Genomic DNA, 17,621 nt, shown 5'->3' with positions numbered 1-17,621 from the left:
GCACCAACCTTACCAACAGTTCTCCAGCGCTCCACACTTTCCATAATTCTTTCTTGAAGAATTATACTTTAAGACACAGTTCATTCAAAGGTTACCTTCTCTGTGAACCTTTTCCTGATTCCTGTAGGTTGGATTATCCATTTCTCTTGTGAACCTCAGATGTACTAGTTGACATTTTGCATCTATTTTAGTAACTGTCACACTGAAAGCTGTTTATTTGTTTATAGGTTGTCTCCTCACTAGACTATGAGCTCCTTGAAAGAAGGAATCGTGTCTTACTCATCTTTCTGTCTCCAGTATCTAGAACAGTTCCTGGTACAAAGTAAGTGATTAACAACTTTATTTAACTAAGACTGTATTTAGGAATTAAACTCCATACATGCTGACAGTTAATTATACCTATGTAGACTGAGAAATACATTGTCATAAAAAATATGGTTATAGATCTTCAACACTTCTGAGCCACAGTTTCCTCATCTATAAGATGGAAATAGTACCTCCCTACTCATATAGTGTTATTATAATGCTCAGATAAAAGAATATATAGATATGGAAGCAACCTAAGTGTCCATCAGCAGATGAGTGGATTAAGAAGATATGGCATAGGGCTTCCCTGGTGGCGCAGTGGTTGAGAGCCCGCCTGCCGATGCAGGGGACACGGGTTCGTGCCCCGGTCCGGGAAGATCCCACATGCTGCGGAGCGGCTGAGCCCGTGAGCCATGGCCGCTGAGCCTGCGCGTCCGGAGCCTGTGCTCCGCAACGGGAGAGGCCACAACAGTGAGAGGCCCATGTACCGCAAAAAAAAAAAAAAAGAAGATATGGCATATAAATACAGAGGAATATTTTATGCAGCCATAAAAAAGAATGAAATTTTGCCATTTGTAGCAGCGGATGGACTTGGAGGGTAATATGCTAAGTGAAATAAGTCAGACAGAGAAAGACATGCTGTATGATATCACTCATATGTGGAATTAAAAAATACAACAAACTAGTGAGTATAACAAAAAAGAAACAGACTCATAGAGAACAAACTAGTGGTTACTGTTGTTAAGAGGGAAGGGGGAGGGGCAATGTAGGGGCAGGGGATTGATTAAGAGGTATAAACTATTACGTATAAAATAAGCTACAAGGATATATTTGTACAAACTGGGAATACAGCCAATATTTTATGATAACTATAAATGGAGTATAATCTTTAAAAATTATGAGTCACTACACTGTACACCTGTAACATATAATATTGTACATCAACTATACTTCAATAAAAAATTATCACATTAAAAAAAGAATGTATGTAACAGTACATTACATGTATTTTAAGTGCCATAACATCTTTGTTATTAAATGAAGTGTGAGAACTAATTGCATGTTGAAGTAGATGATTTTGTTTGCTGTGTATCTTCCCTTTTAAGGCAAAATAGCACCATTTTTGAAGGATCTTTATCATTTGCAGTTTAAATTTGCAGTTATTGGTGACTGGAGGCATGCACTCTTGAGTCTGAGGGCTGGTTTATATAAGACAAAGGGAGAAGTAGCTTGGAAGTGAGAATCTGGGTACAGAAAAAGTTTTAAGCTGTTAGAGCAAACAGTCTTCTGCCTAGTTGGCATTTTCCCAGTCTGCACAGCATTTTAAACTTTACAATTCTTTTTATGTACCTTATTCTCAACCTCAGCAATTACCTTTCTGTCTAATTCACTAATAAAGTCCCTCAATTTTCTTTTAATCTACCTCCAAATGAATTCTTATCTTCACTTATCCTTAGGTCCGTCATTTACTGTTCAGAGGAAGAAGTGCCTTTTTCGTGGAAGACTAATTACACATCATCTGTATGAAAGCTCTAGCTTTTCTTTCTTTTTCTTAGGCTGCAGACATACTCCCTTACCACCACATTTGATGAATTAGTGCCCTACACTTTCCTGTGTCTACTTCCTTGCCTTCCATGCATTCTTTACATTTTTAAAAATTCTGTAATTTGAACATGCCAATTCCAGATTATATGTAACATATGGAATTTAATAATAGAAACAAACATTTGGGAACCAACCATTCGACTTAGAACTAGGTCAGTACTAACACAGTTAAAAAGCTACCTGTGAGTACCTCTGTAACCCCATATTCCTGTCTTTCCCCAACCCCTGAAGTAACTGCTATTTTGAATTTTTTTTTAAATTTCTTTTTTAAAAATAGTATTACCACAAATACAGTTCTTTGTTTTGAGTTTAATGTTTTGTTTAGAGTCTTTTTAAAGCTTGCACAAATGGTATTTTATTATAGAGAAATGTCTATAAATCTTTATACATTTCAAAGAAAACATTCAACCATCATAAAAGAATAATAGAAAAATCTCAGAATGCATATTCAAATTTATGACAAGAAAATAATCATGGAGACTTATTTTTGTACTGTGTGGGTATTGTTGTACCATATATGAAAGAAAGCTCCTTATTCAGAGTGTAGCAGGTGTATTTCCACACACTAATTTCTTGAGTTTGGCAGAAGTGTTTCAGTTAGATTGATAGTGTACTCCTTGGAGGAGTCACAGCTTGTCATTTGGTTGCCCTTTGGACCTCAGCAGTTCTTCAGTGGGCTTCATTCAATTGTTTATTGATAGTATAAGCTTTTGAGACTCAGGATCCACAATGCCCCCATGTTTCTGGATTTTTTTTCAATCATGGAATCATGGCATTTTCAAAAGAAATGCATAGCAAAAGATGAGGCCATGATAACTGCCAGAAGAATACATTTCTTTCTTCTTTGTCATTAGGAGTTGGAAGCATTTCTTGATGCTCAATGTAGAACGTAGAACGTTAAATCTTGGAGGTGGGACTAAGTGAGAGGAAGATGTTAATACCTAGAACTCCTGTTTGTCTTTTTTCATTTACTATTGTGTTTCTAAGATACATTCATGTTGTTGCTTACAGCTATAGTTCATTCATTCTCACTACTTTTCCATTGTGTGTTAGCCTAATTCTTTTAACCATTGTTCTACCAGTGGACATTTGAGCATTTTTGTTGTTGTTGTTATTATGAAGAATGCTTATACTTGGCACACAAGTACAAAAATTTTTATAGTATGTATCTAGAATTGCTTATTGAAGGACATGCAAATGTTCAACTTTACATAATAATGCCAAATTGTTTTCCAACAATTTTACCAAATTTAACACCTACCAGCAGGACTTTACCAATTTAAACACCTAGTAGCAGTGTGTAAGAGCCATTTTTGGAGCCACTGCTCCATTTTTTTTTTTTTTTTTTTGCTGTTATTTGGTACTGTCAAAACTCCTAGTTATTACCATTCTAGTGAGTTTGAAAATAACATCTCATGTGGTCTTAGCTAGTATTTCTCTGATGAATAATGAGATTCTATATCTTTTAAAATACTTATTGGCCAAACAAGTTTCCTGTGTATAAAATTTCTGTTCAGGTTTTTTTGCCCATTTGCTTCCTGTGTTTTTATTTTTTGTATTTTTTTGAGGTTCTTAAATAGTTTAAATAATAATCTTTAATCAGTTTTAAGTTTTGTAAATATCTCCCAGTTTGTGGCTTGTCTTTTAGGGTTTTTTTTTTTTTATGATGTTTTATGGTAAACAGAAGTTCTCAGTTTCCACATAGTTAAAATACTTATTCTTTTCTTCTTTGGTTAGTATGCTTGTTTAAGAAATCTTTCCTTCTGGGAGGACACAAAACAACAGTTTTCTGCTGTAATTTCTTAAAGTTTTAAAGTTTGCCTTTCATATAATATCACTAGTCCATCTTGAATTGATTTTGTATGTGAGGTAGAGATCCAGTTTAATTCTTTCCATATTGATAACATCAGGACCATTTAACTGTCCCTCCTTTCCCACAGATCTGCATTGCTACATCTGTTACCTGAGTATGTCCTTAGATACTTGGTCTTTTGGGGGACTCTTTATGTTGTTTCATTTTATTTACCCTTCTTCAGTCTTGCCAGACATTTATTTGTTTTAGTGTTTTCTAAGAACTATGATTTTGTTGATCCTTTCTGTTACCTTTTTTCTACTTCATTAGTTTCTGTTCTTTATTATCTCCTACATTCTTTGGATTTACTCGTGATTATCTTTCTAACTTAACAGACTGGCCTGTCAACTCATTCATTTTCAGCCTGCCTTCTTTTCCTAGTATAAGTCATTAAGGCTATAGATTTGCCTCTAAGTATAACTTTTACTGTATTCCGAAAATGTTTGTATGTGGTATTTTTATCATTTAGTTTTTAATATTTTTAGAAAAATTTCCAATGTGGTTTCTGATGACTCATGAAATATTTAGAAGTGTTATTATTTTCTATTTGTATTTTAAAAATTTATCTTTCATTATTGATTTTTAACTTAATTGCATTTTGATCAGAGCCTGGGAACAGTATGATACATATTCTTTGAAATTTAGTGACATTTTCATTATCTCCCAGTGTGTGTATTATTTTTCTGTATGTCTCATGTATACTTAGAAGAATGTTTATTTTCTAGTAATTGGATGTAAGGTTCTGTTAATTAAGTCCTGCTTGTTAATCATTTTGTTTTTATTTATTTATTTTTTTCAGAAATTTTTTTAAATTGGAGTATAGTTGCTTTACAGTGTTGCGCTAGCTCCTACTGCACAGCAAAGTGAACCAGCCATATGTATACACACATCCCCTCCCTTTTGGATTTCCTTCCCATTCAGGTCACCACAGAGCACTGAGTAGAATTCCCCGTGCTATACAGCAGTTCCTCACTAGATAATCTATTTCATACCCAGCGGCTTATATATGTCAATCCCAGTCTCCCAATTCATCCCACCCCGCATTTCCCCCGCTAGTGTCCACATGTTTATTCTCTTCATCATGTCTCTATTTCTGCTTTGCAAATAGTTTCATCTGTTTTGGTCCACTTGATCCATGGAAAATTAGTGTGTGTTGAAATCGCCCAAGGCAGTGGTCAATTTGTCAGTTTCTTTCTGTGGTTCTAACAATCTTTGGAGGCTTTTCTCCCCCCAGGAGATGGTGAATTTTATTTTGCCTTGTATGGATAGAGATTTGATTTGCTTAGACATGTTCCATGGTAAAGAGAGACTAGGAGAAAGCACAGTATGTAGAATTCTATTTTAATTTTCACTGTCAACTGGGAGAGCAGCATACTCACAGTACTGAACTCAGAAGCTGGATTCTTCAGGGTTCTTTGGCTCAGCTGCAGATTGGAGTTCTTGATCCTTTGTTATGTTTCCTTTCAGACTTCTTCCGTTAGTCTTTGTTCCTTCATCTCTTGGTCCATGCTTCAGTTCCCACTTTCACCTTTTGGGACACTCACCAAATCTGTTTTATTTTCATCTTTCCAGGTTGATTCTTCCTGAGATGTTGAGCTGGAGTGACTTTTCCTCCATCACTTGTAGGGGATTGCTGCTCTATGTTTGAGCTCTGAGATCAAGCAGAAAGATTAGCACTTCACTTCACCCAAGCATTCTCTGTTGATGAGGGGCCAGCATTACCTTTAGTAGCTAATCAGGTTTGGGAAGCTTAGAAGTTGGAGAGTGACAGTCTTTTGCCTTAGTGAGTATTTCATTTTCCAGAGACATCTCACTGTCTCTCCTTCATGCATCCCCGTCTGACTTCTGGCAAGGTCCCAATCTGAGATGACGCACTTCCTGTCCTTGACCATTACTGTTCTAAATTTTCTTCACTCTGCCAGTTTGGGTGTCTCTCCTGAGGCTGTCATTCTAGTTTTGGTTCATCGAACTGATGCTGCGATTTCTCCCTTTCCTTCTGTAGCTGGTCTTCTACTTGCTGTCTCACAGGTGGGTCAGCAGGCTTTGCTGCTCCAAAGATGGAAGCTGCTTGACTAAACTGGGAAGTACCAGCAGAGGAGTCATCTTCCTTAGGACTACTCTGAGGCTTTAGATTCAGTTTGGGTCTCTGGGAGGGTCCTCTATCATCACACCTGTAATCATCTGGAGAGCAGTTGTCTTTGGTGCTCCACGACTGAATGTCCTGTCTATCCATCTTCACAGTGGTCCTGCTTCCTCTGTAGTCGTCATCCCTATAGTACACACTACGACTTGCATTTCTGCCATTGTTTATCCTGAAGTCATAACCTCTACCATGGTCTCTGCTGCCTTAGTCATGATAGCAGTCCTGGCCTCCGTAGTGATCACAGTGTTTGCCTTCAAAGCTCTCTTCACCTCTCCTAGGTGGATAGTCAAATCCAAGCTGTCTATGGCAGGACAGTTCCTCAAGTCTGTATCGATTTTGTGAGAAAGCTGATTTCTTTTTCAGCCAAAAGAATGATCATCCTTGTCTTTTTCCCGTGCTTGATTAGCAGTGTCCCCTGGAATTCTGTTACCTAGACATTTTTTTATTGAGGTTGAGGACACAGAGCAGGGACTCCAGGTTCTCAAACTCAGCATTATTGAAACCTTTCAACCTCTCTGGATTACTGGGTTCGCATGGTAAATATGCTGCACTGATACTTAATCCTCTAACGAATTCCTTAATGGAGACTTCTGTCTATCACAAGTTGGGTTCCCCAGAAAAGCAGTGTAGGGTGGCAGATGGGGAAATGGCTCTGGTTCCCAGGCAGCCTGTGGAGCAGTGGGCAGGATGTATTGGTTAGTTGCAGGTGCCTTATACATGTTGTCATCCTAACTGTGCCAAGTGCTTGAAACATCCTCCAGATCATCTGTTCTATCAGTCCAGCTGACTGGTTTGGGGATATAGATGCTGCTTCCACCAGTGTTACTACCATCCTCAGCCTGTAAGCCTGTTAGGGAGATAGGGTTCCCATTCTTCTTGGCTCAGGTCACTTTGCTGGGCTAGTGGCTTTTTTTCTTTCTTTTTTTTTAAGCATGCAAATTTGGAGTTTTATTTCTACTTACTAGATTGGATCTTGTATCATTTTCTTTGTTCTCCCTAATAATGCTCTTTTTCTGCTATTATAACTAATCCCAGCTTTCTTTTCGTTTATATTTGCCTAATATGTCCTTTTCCATATTTTTGCTTTCATCCAATCAGCATCTTTATTTTGTAGGTGTCTCTTGTCTTACTTTTGAATTTGTCCGTATGCATTTATTGTGATTATTTCTATATTTGAACTCTCTTTGTGCTTTCTGATAGTCCGGGTTGCTTTATGCCTTTTTTTTTCCTTTCCTTTTCTAGCCTTTTTTTGGGAATTGATTTTTTTTTTTAAATTGTATTCTCTTCTCTACTAGTTTGGAAATTACACTCACTTATTTCTATTCTTTTATGATTACCCTTGAAATTCTGCTGACATACTATTAATATATAGGCTAAAGTTAAACCAGATCATAATCCCTCTGCTGGACAATGCAAGAATTTACATCACCAACTCCTATCCTCTCTCTTCCTACCCTGCTCCTCCATTATATGCTTCTGTTCCTTATTCCATATTTGAACGGTTTATACGGGTTTTATTTAAATACCATAATAAGATGTTGTTATTGTTATTTTATTCAGACAATGTTTATTTAGATTTATTTGTATGCTTACTATTTTCTTTACTCGTCTTTTCCTTCTTGCATCTCAGATCATCCTTGTGTGTAATTTTACTCTTTTATGAAACATGTCCTTTAGATTTTGTTGAAGTAAAGGTCTGCTGCCAGTAAACTCTCTTTTGGTTTATCTGGCAAAGTCTTAATGCCTTCTGTGTCCCAGAGAGAGTTTTAGTGGTTGAATAATTTTTGTCTCAGTTCTTTGCACATAGATGCTTATTCTACCTTTTGTGCTTCCATTGCTGCTGTTGAGAATTCTGCTATCACTTTACTCTCTTCTTTTATATGTAATCACTTTTCTCTCTGGCTGCTTTTAACATGCTCTTTTGGTGTTCTGCAGTTTGACTGCTTTGTGTCCAAATGTGAGTGTCTTTATGTTTATCCTGCCTCTTTTATATATATTGTATTTCTTAGAATTGTGAATAAATGTTTTTCATGGCTCCAGAAAATTAAGTCATTTTCTCTTCTGGTATGACCTCCTCTTTCTTCATTTTCTGAGATTATGAGTAGAAATATATTTCAGGTCACATTTTATCTTTCACGTTTTTTAGCTTCTTTTTCATATTTTCAAGCTGTTTATTTCAGCATTACTTCTAAATGATTTTTTTAGGTTTATGTTCAAGTTTACTGATTCTTAAGTTCTGTCTAATCTGAATAAACTATGGATTTTAATTAATAATAATATATTGATATTGGTTCATTAATTATGACAAGTGTAGCATACTAATATAAGAAATTAATAGTAGGGGAAACTGGGTATAGGGTATATGAGAACTCTGTTATCTTCACAACTTTTCTGTAAATCTGAAACTATTCTAAAATGAAGAGTTTAAACAAATTCTATATGATTCTTTTTCAGATATGCAATGCCATTTTCATAGTCTCTTTGCTTGACCATGTTTTATTTTATCTTTTATTGCTAAAACTAATTTTTAAAAGTTTGTTTAATAATCATAATATGTAAAGTTCATAAAGGGTAAGAAACATATTTGTTAATATTTCTCAATCTTGCCCTGAATGTTCTACTTTATGTTAGTAGGTTAAAAGTGTATAGAAGGTTAGCCTTAAAATATTTGCCATGCAGAAGAAAGCTGCTTTGTATTTTATTTAAAAACTAAAAATTGGGTGGAGCAGTGAAACAGAACTTGAAAAAAATTATCTATAAAAAGAAACATGCAGGATTTACTGGGGACATGACAACTTAATGTAATACATAAACCTGCTCTAGGTAGTGTATTTAAAGATTATGATAAAGGACATTGTTGGGACAGGTGATGAAATTATAGTATATGGACTGTATATTAGATAATAATAATGTACTAGCTAAGTTCCTGAATTCTATTATTGTATTGTATTGTGAGAATATTTTTATTCATAGGAAATACATACTAAAGTATTAAAGAGTAAAGGGATAGTTTACTTAGGTGGTTCAGGTAGTAAATTAATACTGTATAATATTATATAATATGTAAAAATAAACATATAAAAATTATTTGTGTATTTGTTTGATTTATAAATCAACACATGACCCTGGATTCTTAGTACCATCATTTATTTTGTTGCTCAAGTTGACCCAGATATGGTTACTTAGCCATATTCTCTTGTAATTCTTACAATAATAATGTCTTAATTTTAAATGGGGGACAGCTGTGGCTATATCAACATGTGATGGGTTGAAAATATTCTATTAAGTGTGGTTTCTTAGTTAATTCAAGTAAACAGTGTTAATCATATTGAAAATTATAATCTCTAATATATGAATAAATTAACTTTTTTGTAGGTTTAAGCTGAATTTTGGGACATGGCCACTGCTTCACCAAGGTCTGATACTAGTAATAATGACAGTGGAAGGTTACAGTTACAGGTAACTGGTAAGTTATTTTCACAATAATTTAAAATAGTAGTTCCTTGATGAAACTTTCTTTTTAATACCTAATTCAGCAGACTTATTTCATAAGTATATTTTCTTTTAGATTCATGCCATGGTGTATTTGTTGCAATAGGCCTCAAAGCTAGAAACCCTCTAAAAATATGTGTTCAGTAAGTGTTTATTGAACCTGTGCTGGATGCAGAGAAGCTATATCCTCTGGTGGTGGGAGAATTTGTGTATTGGAATAAACACCATTGAGCTGGTCCTTAAATGATTATTAGGATGGAGAAGGATGCTAAAAGCCTTTTTTCATCCATTTAAGCTATTCATTTAATCATTGGGCAAATATTTGTTAAGTGGAATTCTATATATGAAAACACAGGCCCTAGTACTCCAGGAACTTACTATATAATGTTGAGACAGATTTGTTTTGCATGGACAGTTACCATGCAAAGTGATCATTAACTGGATGCAATGAGAACTTAGAGGAAAGTGTCATAGGTCTGCTTGGGATTGGAGATGGCCTATAGATCTAGGAGAATAGGGTAAGAGAAAGACTCACAGAGGGTAACACTTTGACTCTTGTAGGAGGGCTCAGAGTTCATTTCAAATTAGATTGGCAGCTAAAAGCATGAGAGAGAGAGGGAACAGCATATGTAAAAGCATGAAAGAGCCTTTTTTTAGGTGACTTCAGACAATTTATTTTAGCTAGTTGGAATAATGATTCAAGGAGTGGTCCTTAAACTAGCAATTTTACTAGTAGAAATTTATTTTGTAGGTATTTATATTATTTATTTATGCATATAAATAATGTCCATATATAATATATGTATATAGTTTTTTTATATATAAATATCTACAAGATGAATTAGTAGAAGTAACAGAGAGAGAGTGAGAGAGAGTTTTTAATAGCAAAAGACTGACAGTGGAATTCTAGATAAACAATGACATGAAATAAATGAATACGTGTACCAGTAAGAGCCAAGTTCTAAGATAATATTGTTAAGTGAAAGAGCAAGTTGTGGAATAGTGTGTTTAGTATGTGACCATATGGATGTGAAAAAGGAGGGGTGTTTGTATGTGCCTCTATGCTTATAACATTAGAAATAATATTTGCCTTAGGTGGTGCAGGATTGAGCTTAGAATAAGAAGGAGATATACTGTAATTCCCATCGTACTCATTACTGTGAGGTCAGTTGTTTCTAGGAGTTTTCAGTGAACGAGAGCTAGGAAATGTTTATTGTCTTAGAAAGCAAAAAACAAATCCTGAGTTCATGCTGATATTTGCAATTCAAAATAATAGCTATAGCCTCTAAGTAACCATTTTCCACTAAAAGGAGCAAAAAGTTATTTTTACTTCATTTGACTTTATATTTCTATCTCTTTTCTCTTAACCTCAGAATTTTAATTCTAAATGACGTTAACACAGTTATATCTGTTTTATCCTAACATACACAGAATAGCAAAGTTAAAATTACCGAAAGTAACAGGCCCACTCATCACAGTTTTAAGATTTCTTTGTGAGCTTCCCCTCCTTAGGATATATAGTCAGAGTACCATGTTTCAAAGTAACTTAATTTTCTATTTGGTTATGCCACCAACTGGACTAGTTAGATTCACTGCTTTTAGTTATTTACTTTTTATTTAGTTTTGTTTTATCACCATATAAAACATCTATACAGTTCTGGAGTCAAAATTATTAAATTAAGGTATATTTGGAGAAGTCTGGCTACTTTATCCCATTCCTCCCCCGTCTCTCCCTTGCCCTTTTGGTAAACATTTTTATTTATTTTCATTTATCCTTCCATTTCTTCTTTTTGAAAATATAAGCAGATATGCACAGTGTATGTATTCACATCTCTCCTCCCAACCCTCTAGTTCTTAGCACCTAGTTTCTGCACCTTGCTTTTCTTCATTTAACAATAATATCCTGGAGTAATATCCGTAGCAGGGTATTCCATACACCTTTTTATCGCTACACAGCACTCTATTGACTAGATATACCAAAATTAATTCAGCTAGCCCCCTATTGATGGACATTGGGTACCATGTTTTGTTATTGCAGATAGTGCTATGCTACAGTAAAGAGCTTCGTGCGAATGTCATTTCTTATTTTTGCTCGTGTCATTAGGATAGAATCCTAGAATGAGATTGCTGGGTCAGAGAGTAAGCACGTGTAATAATGTCAATCACAGTTGATCCCTGAACTGCAGGGTTTATGGGTGCTGACTCCTGTGCAGTTGAAAATCCGTGTATAACTTTACAGTCAGCCCTCAGTGTCCATGGTTGCACACCCATGGATTCAACCAACCGCTGATCGTGTAGTACTGCGGTATGTCCTTATTTTAAAAAAACCTGCGTGTAAGCGGATCCACGCAGTTCAAACCCCTGTTGGTCAAAGGCCAGCTATGTTGCCAAGTTCCTCTCCATAGGATCTGTACTATTTCTGTGTTCCCACCAGCTGTCTATGAGAATGCCTGTTTTCCTATAGCCTCATCAAGATATGCTGTCAGGCATGTTGACAGTTAGGTCAGAAGTGGTATCGTGTCATTTTAAATATCATTTCTCTCATTATAAGTGAGGTTGAGCCATGTTTAAGGGATATTTGTATCTAGTTTTCTGTGAACTGAGAACTTACATGTTTTGAAGCAATTTCCTGGTGATTCTGATGTGTATTGCACTTAAGAACCAGTTATAAGTGTAATTTCTAATACTTCTGCTTTTGCTCTGCATAAACTTAGAGCCGTATATTTGGTTACAGTGTTGCTTGTGCAGGACCTGTGGCCTACATATCTGAGGTGTGACTTTCTTCCTGTTCTTTACCTAATGTATGAGTACTTAATTGAAGTAGCAAAGACCTGATCTAGCTGATTTGAGCCAAAAGGCAACTTACAGAGAAGCTATCAGGTAGCTAATAGAATCACTGGAAGTCTAGAGAACCAATTAGAAAATAGGTATGGACCAAAGGAATGTAATTAGCCAAGATAGTGCCTCCACAGTATTTATCATTTCACATATCAATTATTATTCTCCTTTGAAATACAGTGATGCTCTTGGGAAACCAAACTTGGACCTGTGCTAAATGGCACCAGGTTTTAGTGCCTTGCTTTTCCTCTCTTTTTTCCTTGCCTTTGCCTTTCTTTCATTTTGTTGATCTGGTTTTTTAAATTACAAAACACCTTAAAATCCACAATCTTATTGATCTAACAGTACCTTATGTAATAAATATTTACTCCAGTTTTACCAAGGAAGGAACTGAGAATCAGATTAAATGCCTTCCATTAGTAATAAGAAACCAACCAAGGTCTTAGGTTGTTGCTCCTTTTATTAGATAACAGTGACCTCTGTATTGATTTTTCTTTATTTATTTATTATTTTTTGTGTGTGTGTGGTACGTGGGTCTCTCCCTGTTGTGGCCTCTCCCGTTGCGGAGCACAGGCTCCAGACGCGCAGGCTCAGCGGCCATGGCTCATGGGCCCAGCCGCTCCGCGGCATGTGGGATCTTCCCGGACCGGGGTATGAACCCGTGTCCCCTGCATTGGCAGGCGGACTCTCAACCACTGCGCCCCAGGGAAGCCCTAGCTTATATATTTTTATTCTTACTTCTGTTCGTAACCCATATCTGATGGGCAGCAACAGATAAGAATAAGAATATTGGTCATGAAAGCAGGAAAACTGTAACAGAAAAAAGCCAAAGTGAAAACTACCTACCATAACATGCTATAACGTGTACTATAGAGAAGCAGCTGTACATAGGAGTTAACAGTACATAGAAGTGTTATCATCTTCATTAGTCTAGATTTCAGGCTTTCTACAGGAAAGTGACAGAAACAAAGTGTGCAAGATGGATAAGAAGATAAGATTTGAGATTGAAAAACTAATGGGCTGTTATATTCACATTTATAATTTTTTAACTATAGTGTCTTATAGTACCTTAATAGTTTAATTTTAAAATGAAAAAATGTAACGATATGTATCATATTTTTGTAAGAGTGTTGTGAATTATGGGTTTAACTTTATTCTTTTCAAACGCTTCAGCATTTATGGAATAATCTATCTTTTCCCATTGATTTGAAATGCTACCATTATCATGTACTAACATCTTATTTGTTCTTTTCTTTTCACCTCTGCCCTTATAGTACAGTCAGGCTGTTTTATTTTCATTTTACAGTACTTTTAAGAAATACATTGGGGGAGAAATCTATTATTACTTTACATTTTAAAATATGCCTTTATTATTCTCTAATTTTCTTTACATTTCATTTGAATTTTAGAGTTTTCTTCCCTTCTCCTCTGTCCTCCCTGCCCCCAAAAAATCCCAATATTAGTGTTTTCATTTAGGTCATTTAAAAATAATGTATTAAAGTGCTCGCTTCAGCAGCACATATACTAAAAAAATTGGAACGATGTAAAGAAGATTATCATGGCCCCTGAACAAGGATGACATGCAAATTCGTGAAGTGTTCCGTATTTTTAGTTTATCAGTTGTAACAGTTCCGTATTTTTAGTTTATCAGTTGTAACAGTTCCGTATTTTTAGTTTATCAGTTGTAACAAAGATACCACTTTGGTAACAGGGGAAGGCTGTGCGTATGTGGGAGCAGAGAGTTTATGAAAAATCCCCCTCAATTTTGCTGCCAACCTAATAAGCTGCTCAAAAAATAAAGGTTTAAAGTAAAATGAAAAAAAAAAGTATTAAATTGGCGATATTGAAATCTTTCAGTGTTAAAATTTCTAAATCCAGGGATAATCATGTCATTCCCTTCAAGTTTTTTATGTTCATCAGTAAAGTTTTATAGTTATCTTCATGTATGTACATTTCTTATGTTTATTACTAGATTTTAGGGGGGTGGTATTATTATGAATGGGATTGTTATATTAAATTCTAACACATGCACAGAGGACTCTTTTTCTGATAGATTTCCCATATTTATATAACCTTACAATAGAGGATATTCTGGTATAACACCAAAGGAAACTCATGAAATAGGAAAATAAAATCTATCTTATGTATTCCACTAATTAGAATTCTTATTTGAATTAATGAGGTTATCTTTTGGTTATTTAAAATCATAGTATTCTCGTTATTTATTATATATGCACATTTTTGCCAGCATGTTATGAATTCCTTGTGAGATTAAAAATTAGCTTTTAAAAATTACTTTCCTTACCCTGCCAGCATCTGGTATTATTGAAGACTGTGCCAATTAAAAATATACAATGGATATATTTTGAATATGTCTGCAATTAACTCAGAAGAGTTAATACTATACAGTAAGTCATAATAGTTATAGAGTAATAGTCACTATTGTTGGGTGCTAGGCATTCACTGATAAGAATGGTACTTTGGATCCCTTCACTCACCAATCCTAAGAATCAGGTACTGTTTATTGTTCCCCTATTTTTCAGATGAGAAAATGGAGGGTCAGGGAGGTTAATTGACTTACTTAAAGTCAGACGTCTAGCCAAGTGGCAGAGTTAAAATATGAACCCAGATGTGTCCAACACTTTTTTTTTTAAGAGGAGCTTTGGAACCACAGCAAAATTGAGAGGAAAGTACAGAGACTTCCAGATATGCCAACCCCCACACATGCATAGCCTCCCCCATTATCAACATCCCTCACCAGAGTGCTACATTCATTACAAATGATGAACCTACATAGTCACCTAAGTTCATAGTTTACATTAGGGTGCACACTTGGTGGCGTACATTCTGTGGGTTTGGACAAAAGTCTAATGACATGTATCCATCATTATAGTATTATACGAAGTACTTTCACTGCCCTAAAAATCCTCTGTGCTCCATCTATTCATCCCTCACCCATGCTTCCCCAGTCCCTAGCAACCGCTGATCTTTATACAGTCTTCATAGTTTTGCCTTTTCCAAAATGTTATGTAATTGGAATCATGCAAGATACAGCCTTTTCAGATTGGCTTTTTTCACTTAGTATTATGCATTTAAATTTTCTCCGTGTCTCTCCATGACTTGATGACATTTCTTTTTAGCAGTGAATGATATTCCATTGTTTGGATATACCAGTCGTTTATCCATTCACCTACTGAAGAACATCGTGGTTACTTAGAAGTTTTGGCAGTTATATAAATAAAACTGCTATAAATATCCACGTGGAGGTTTTTGTATGGACATAAGCTTTCAACTCCTTTGGGTAAATACCAAGGAGTGCAATTATCAGATCATATGGTAAGCCTATGTTTAGTTTTTAAGAAACCGTCAAACTGTCTTCCGAAGTGGCTGAACCATTTTGCATCCCCACCAGCGATGAATAAGAGTTCCTGTTGTTCCACATCCTCCCCAGCATTTGGTGTGGTCAGTGTTCCAGATTTTGACCATTCTAATAGGTGTGTAATGGTATCTCATTGTTGTTTTAGTTTATATTTCCCTGATGACATATGATATTGAGCTTTTCATATGCATATCCATATATCTTCTTTGGTGAGGTGTCTGTTAGGGTCTTTGGCCCATGGGGTTGTTTTCTTACTGTTGACTTTTAAGAGTTCTTTGTGTTTTTTTGTCAGTAGTTCTTTATCAGATATGTCTTTTGCAAATATTTTCTCCCTGTCTGTGGCTTACGTTTTCACTCTCTTGACATTGTCTTTCATAGCACAGAAGTTTTGAATTTTAATGAAGTGCACCTTATCGGATATTTCTTTCATGGATCATGCCTTTGGTGTTGTATCTAAAATGGCATCCATTGCCATGCCCAAGGTCATCTAAATTTTCTCCTGTGTTATCTTAGAGTTTTATAGTTTTGTGTTTTGCATTTAGGTCTATGATGCATTTTGAGTTAATTTTTATGAAGGGTATAAGGTCTGTGTTTAGATTTATTTGTTTGCATGTGCATGTCCAGTTGTTCCAGCACCATTTATTGAAAAGATATCCTGTGCTTTTAACACCATCCAGTAGTGCCTTCCCCTTCTTCCCCTTCTTCTAGTGTGTAGATAAGTCCTGCATATACTGAGGAAATGACTTTTATTTGGAGTGAAGAACTTTGATTGGGGGATTTCTTGGGAGAGGTCTGTGCCTTCTGTCACTTCAATGGTGTTGAATTTAATGCAGTTTGGAACAGAGAAGGATGGAAGTGAGTTTTGCCAAGACCCTGAGAGTAACACTTCAGACATAACATTGAACACTCTTTGATTCCTTTATGTTGCCAGTACTTAAGTAGAGTATTTCCTTTGAATCTTTTCCTGTTCTTCAAATGTGAATTAAGGACTACCGTATTTCAAATACTCTACTTCTGCTGCAGCGTTTTTCATATCCTATTTTGGTGGTTTATTTGTGCGACTACTGATTTACATTACTGTTCACTCACAGTAGAAAGGAAGCTTGCATCAGCTTGTTAATGTTCATATTCTTAACATGGGGTACATGTATGGCATGGAGGGGGCTTTCTCCTTTCTCATCTCAGACCCACAGTGTTCATAGGTAGTTGATTATAGATCTTGATAAGTTCTTATTACTACTTGGTAGTCATTACTTTTCCCTGCAAGTATGTATTCCCCATTTGAATTAGTAGTTGTAAAAATTATTTAAAAATCAAATGCTTAGCCTAAATTAAACAAGTCTTCCTCCAAGTCAGGTAAATTCAGTTTAAAATTCACTTTCTGTAAAGGGTTATGATTAACTTCTAGTGACATTTTGATTTTAAAGTTTTTCTTTGAAAAGGCAGATACCTCCTCCTTTTTTTGAAATCAACTTTCTAGGAAAAGCATTTTTTAAAAAATTGCCAAAGTTTATGTAATTTCAGATAGGTAAGTTATGAATTCTACCTGGCAGAGAAGTTGATAGGCAAATTGAATCTGAAGACACTTTGCTTTCTCTTGATGCTTGATGCAGCTCAGTATTAAGTTCAAATGGTTGGCAAGGATGTGGAGAAATTAGAACTCTTATACACTGCTGCTGGGTGTGTAAAATGGTACAGCCACTGTGGAAAATAGCCTGGCATTTATTCAACAGAGTTACCATATGACCTAGCAATTCCACTCCTAGGTATATGCCAAGAAAATGAAAACATACGTCCACACAAAAACTTGTACGTGAATGTTTATAGCAGTATTATACACAGTAGCCCAAAAGTGGTAACAACCCAAATGTCTATATCAGCTGCTGAGTGGATAAATAAAAAGTGGTATGCCTATACAGTGGAATATTATTTGTCAATAAAATGAATGAAAATACTGGTACATACTACAACATGGATGAACTTTGAAAGTATGCTAAGTGAAAGAA

General features: G+C 35.5%; 1 protein-coding gene, 1 non-coding gene and 1 pseudogene across 3 annotated transcripts in view; 2 read left to right on the top strand and 1 right to left on the bottom strand.

The window, feature by feature from the left end:
- The window catches only part of WWP1 (WW domain containing E3 ubiquitin protein ligase 1), a 112,333-nt gene that overhangs the window by 23,406 nt on the left and 71,306 nt on the right, over positions 1-17,621 (top strand). For both annotated transcript variants that reach the window (XM_067711936.1, XM_067711937.1), the window contains exons 2-3: positions 228-322; positions 9,282-9,372. In XM_067711936.1, the coding sequence (XP_067568037.1) occupies positions 9,303-9,372 (70 nt within the window). In that variant the 5' untranslated portion in view covers positions 228-322; positions 9,282-9,302. The remainder of the gene's footprint in view (positions 1-227; positions 323-9,281; positions 9,373-17,621) is intronic.
- LOC137210085 (eukaryotic translation initiation factor 4B pseudogene) lies at positions 5,153-7,741 on the bottom strand (annotated as a pseudogene).
- LOC137210792 (U6 spliceosomal RNA) lies at positions 13,737-13,846 on the top strand. The gene has a single exon (XR_010936728.1). It is a non-coding gene; the product is annotated as a U6 spliceosomal RNA (small nuclear RNA).

The sequence above is a fragment of the Pseudorca crassidens genome, chromosome 17 (genome assembly GCF_039906515.1).
Source record: "Pseudorca crassidens isolate mPseCra1 chromosome 17, mPseCra1.hap1, whole genome shotgun sequence".
In the NCBI taxonomy this organism is placed as follows: Eukaryota; Metazoa; Chordata; class Mammalia; order Artiodactyla; family Delphinidae; genus Pseudorca; species Pseudorca crassidens.
This window is presented reverse-complemented; position numbering and strand designations above follow the sequence as displayed.